The 5,166-nt window shown below is 38.9% G+C and overlaps 1 protein-coding gene across 1 annotated transcript; it reads right to left on the bottom strand.

The window, feature by feature from the left end:
• Positions 1 to 1,098: 1,098 nt before the first annotated feature.
• Positions 1,099 to 4,867, bottom strand: cdca7a (cell division cycle associated 7a). Its single transcript, XM_060877334.1, has 10 exons — positions 4,766 to 4,867; positions 4,264 to 4,395; positions 3,320 to 3,445; positions 2,963 to 3,181; positions 2,712 to 2,789; positions 2,380 to 2,568; positions 2,157 to 2,291; positions 1,887 to 2,036; positions 1,588 to 1,724; positions 1,099 to 1,488 (listed from the first exon to the last, which is right to left on the bottom strand). The coding sequence occupies exons 1-10, from the start codon at positions 4,775 to 4,777 to the stop codon at positions 1,458 to 1,460; spliced, it is 1,209 nt and encodes a 402-aa protein (XP_060733317.1). The 5' UTR covers positions 4,778 to 4,867; the 3' UTR covers positions 1,099 to 1,457.
• Between the last annotated feature and the right edge of the window lie 299 nt (positions 4,868 to 5,166).

Below are 5,166 nucleotides of genomic sequence, written 5' to 3'. Positions count from 1 at the left end.
AGAAAAAAAAATTTTATATATATATATGTGTGTGTGTGTACACACACACTATTATAGTTACAAAACACCAACACAAAAACCTCACATATTGATTACAAATTGATTATACTTTGGTATTCACTAAATTTTGCATTTGGTCTTAAAACCTACTTATTCAGAGTTTGCACTACTTTTAGGAGGCTCAAGATTCCTAAAATATAAACAGCCTCAGCATCACTAGCAGTAGTTGGAGAACACGTTATGGCGCCATAAAACCCTACCTTCATCGCCAGAAGCGGCGGGTGGGGTTCAGGAGAGCAATAGCCTCGGACCTCCTCCTCTTCCTCATGCAGGTAAGACCGTGTGGACTGCCGCCGCTCCGCGAGCCTCATTTAGCGCTACGCTGCGTTTCTTAATTAGCGCCGCGAGGCCTCATTAAGTCCGCTCTAATGAATAAATATTGTATTTCATAGCCTGATTGCCAGATCGTCTCAATGCTCGAGCGTCGTAAACAATTATTTCCCTAAATATTCATCGCCCTAAAGTGGATGATCGTTTGGTATTTAATGCCAGTATTTTTCAAGTGCATCTTTATTATGCAAATTAAAATAGTTTTTTGAAGCATTGGTTCCCAGCAGAACCGAGCATTCACACTGGGAAATAACGTTGGATATTCTTTAAAGAGTGACGTGGGTTCACTCCAACAAATCCACTGGGATGGAGGTTGTTTAGGGCTCCAGCATGAATAAACATGCCTGTTGAGTTCAGTAAAACTACTCAGATTAAAGCATTCACACCAATACAACATTCTGTCACATAAATGACAACGTTACAGGAAGAGAGAAAGAGCAAGAGGCAAATATGCTCGGGAAATGATTTACAGGTATAAAATTTCCCATTAGAGTCTTGCTAATTATTTCCACACCATTAGTGGCAGCTCTCTAATGAAGGATCAGAGAAGGCGATGCAGTACATCAGAGTGCTCTAGTAAAAACAGGACAAGTGGGAAGATGAAGCACTCTGCCTGCAAGGGACGTGGAATAAAGCTCATAAACGTCCATTAAAAGTTTAAACACTCCGATAGAGGAGAGAAGCAAAAATACACTGCACAAGTTCTGGTTAAAAATAGAAAATAAAAAGCTTTTATTGGTTTGAGAAATTGTGCTAGGTTTAACAATTGAAATAATTCTCTGCTACAGTTGAAGCGATGAAATTTTAACCACCACCACCAGTTTAAAAGCTGAAACTTATTAGAAGCACATTTACAGTAATCTTTAACACAGCAGTCTCTACAATCAATGATTAGCAATGATCCATTTAAAACAATGTAAACGAACACCTCAGGCAGTCCATTAACAACTGCCTACTCATAAGGCACAAACTTGCATAATACGTATAATGATCCTGAACCAAATTCTAAGCAAACGGAACAAAGATGAAAACAGGAAACAGATTTAAAATCATCAGAATCAGCATTTTCACTCACTCTCTTCCAGCTCCTTCCTTAGGCTGCAGACGGGAAAAGAGAAACATTAGAGTTGCACTGCAGCTTTTTTGTTGAAATTATATGAAGGTAAAAAAATAAAAACAAAAAAAAAAAACCATTACCTGTTCAGGTAAGCATGAGCATTGTCATAGCCATGGTATTTGGCCAGGTAGACTAGCACACCTGTAGCACAGCGCCCCTCTCTGGCCCGGCAGAAGCTGCAGTTACAAATGCCTCTGCAAGGGGGGCATCGCCAATCCTAGAGGGGGAGAAAAAGAAAAAAAAAAATAAATTTAATATATGCATACATTTCTTATACAAAGTGAGAAGTTCACTTTACAGGAGTGGTAATGAGAGTACGAGTGACATGTGACAAGCCTTTTTCACATGCAAGAATAACCCAGTGTAAGCTTGTACATACCGAGTCCAAAAGTGCATCATGAACTTCCTCTCCATAACGGTTGCGCAAACAGGGACCACAAAACTGACCCCTGACTCCAACACACTCAGGGTTGCGACAGTTAGTCTTGGTGTCGACTGTCTTCTGGCGACACTGGTGACAGGTGCTACCCTATGAGACAAACCAAATTTCAGAAAAAACATCTTTCAATATTAAGCCAAAAGTCAGGAAAAGGGAAAATAAACAGGTTTTTAAATACACATTTAAACTAGAACCATAAGTACAACTCACTGTGGCACGATTGTAGACCTTCTCTCTGACATTAGTGCAAATATTGTCCAACTCCGCCTGGGTAATCTCCTCCACAGGTCTTACCACATGAGGGATGGCAAGTACGCCATTGTAGGTGCGCCGACGACGTGGCTCCTGAATATACAAAATTTTAAAATGAAATACAAATTAAACGAAGAAAGATTAAGAAATTTATCCAATAACAATTCAAATGAAATCTCACCGGTTCATAATCATCATCATCGTCTTGTCTGGCCCTGCGTACCAGGCTGAACTTGTCCTCGGGGTCTTCTTCAGGAGTAGGAGGGCCATCCACCAGTGAGCGTGAACGTGTGTGAATCCTTGACAAACGTTCTGGATTCTGTCTGCGAGTTCCAGGGGTTCCTATAGAACGACGGGGCACACGGGTAGGCTAAAAGTGGGAAAGAAAAATCAGTTAAATGCAAAATAACCCAAATATCTTATAAGTGGTCAGGTTTTTTTTTTTTTTTTTTTTTTTTAAAAAAAATAAAAATAAATAAATAAATAAATAAAAAAAAAAAAAAAAGAACTTACTGTATTGCCTGCAGCAAGAGGTGTCTTCTTAGGGAATATTCCAGGGACTTTATTTAACTCTGCCATTAGTTTAGCCAGCTACAAGACAAAAATATTCTTAGTCTGCATGTGTTGGTAAAGGTATTACTTTATATAATCCTTGATAAACATTTCACAACAGTGTTTAAAATGAATTAAAATAAATTTTAAATTAAAATCAGCTACTCATGACTTAATCAATGCTTAACGGCAGCCTCTTTACAAATTCTTACCATAGCTTTGTTTTCTTTAATATTTAGTGCTCTCTTTGCAATGAAGTCCTCTTCTTCAGAATCTAATTCTGGGCCTTTGGGTTTAGGAGCCGGTTCGGGACTTTCTTTGGATTTCTTTGGAGGAGTAACAGTTTTGGCAGGAAACTTCATGGCCACGCGAAGAGTGAAGGAGCGACGAGATTTTTTAGGTGGTTCTGAATCGGAGTCTGAATCCATTTTCTAAAAGAAGCACAAAACATTGAAGGAAAGAAATAAAATAAATAAATAAATAAAAGAAGAAATGAATGAACAGCATAGGGAAACTGAAAACACTGCTATCTATGGCATGTCATTAACAGTAAAGATAACTTTACTCACCATGGTGCTCATCTCATTACTGAAGTCACTTTCCTCAAAACCACCGCAGCCTTCCTCTTCTGACACAGGAGTTTCTAAGAGTTTTTCCTGCCGAGCCGAGCTTCTCGTCTGTCTAAGAGGTCTTTTCTGTGAGAGAAATCTACATGTCAAAGTCCATTTTGTCTGATAAGGACCATATAGCTTCAAGTTGTTTGTGTGATATGATTTTAATCAAGTATGAACATTTAATGTCTAGAAACAGTGAATTCCCCCAAAGTAGTCCTACTCAATCTGGCCTCACAGTAATATAATTCAAAGCTGGTTTGAGGCGTCCATCAAGATTCAAGATGGCGGCGCGGCAGTAGCACGCAGCGGCCACTCCGGGTTCAATTCACATTTCAGTCATTTGCTGTTTTGCACAATCCTTTACAATATCTCAGGTAACTGCTGCTAAAACACTGTTCATTCCAGTATTTCTACAAACGTAATATTGTTGAACATACAGTATTTACACTGTTTGGCATTGTTTCCATTTCCTATCTTTTGTGTAATGTCTTGTAATTTTTTCTTTGCACTGTCTGTTGTCCTGCACTGTCTTTCTGTCTTGTTATGTCATGTCTGTCTCACACTGTTTGCAACAGGTTGCACAGATACACTTAATGTATCTAGGACTAACTTACTAAGTCTTTAGCTCTGACTGTTTTATGTAGCACCCTGGTCCTGGACAAACGTCGTCTCATTTCACTATGTACTGAAACATCTACATATGGTGGAAATGACAATAAAAGCTTCTTGACTTGACTCATGTCAAGTCAATTTTAGGTTAATTTTAATTAACCTAAAATTAATTTTAGGCAAAACTATTGTGCCTTAAACACCTTTAGAAATAAAATGTTAACCGTTGAACAAAAACACAAGTCCTGAAACCACATCATGCTTTAAAAATACATTGTTAAGTCAGCTACCATTGGTGCAAAGCCATCAGAAGCAAAGCTGTCACAGCTGTCCTCAGATGAAGAGGTCTCCATGGGGACCAGTGACGAGTTCCGATAACTCCTCAGGTTCATTCTCGTTGAAGGGGGCGGGGCCTGCTGACGCTGTGGCGGGAAATGATCAAAGGGGATGATGAACACATGCAAATTAATAGTTAAAAATTTTAGTTAAAAAAAAAAAAAAAAAAATTGCTGCATCGATGCAAACTGAAATATTATTTTATTAATTGTCTCCTGAGTAAAATAAGTATATCAGGGCTTAAGATAACGCGTAATCGAACAGCTTTAAACAGTAAACAGGCCGTAATTTATACTGTTGCACATGTAATACTGCTCAAATGTGCAGTCTAAACCGGTATCTAACTTGTAACTGTTTTACAGGTGTGTTTTCCCGAATGCATTAATGAAATCATAGGACCGTGAAAGGGATTGAGTTTTAACTTAAACGGATAAAAAGATCCAAAAGTTTACATACCTTGGGACGCATTGTGGTGGTGTTAGCAGTAAATGGCTCTGGAGTAACTATGAGTCTGCTGCAGCTACACACACTGTGGAAGTTCGCGGGAAAAGAGCTGGAGGCGTGGTCTTATTCGCGCCACGACGGGGTCCTGGAAGATGCCTAGCAACTTTTATAAATAACTCCACGTAAAGAACTAATTATTCTTGTCTTTCCCATTCAGTGTCGTCAGATTCTTCGTGTAGTCGAGTAAATGTTATCGAAAGCATTTTAAAGATAAAGAAAAAAAAACGATTTTTTTACGAACGCGCCGTTTCAGGACCATCGACGGTGGCGCCAAATATCTTTATCAGATTTACATAAGATGTGTGAAGCGACCAACATCCTGTAGTTTGTAGTTACTCACAAACCCACACTAG

Source organism: Tachysurus vachellii, chromosome 8, assembly GCF_030014155.1.
Source record: "Tachysurus vachellii isolate PV-2020 chromosome 8, HZAU_Pvac_v1, whole genome shotgun sequence".
Lineage (NCBI taxonomy): Eukaryota > Metazoa > Chordata > Actinopteri > Siluriformes > Bagridae > Tachysurus > Tachysurus vachellii.
This window is presented reverse-complemented; position numbering and strand designations above follow the sequence as displayed.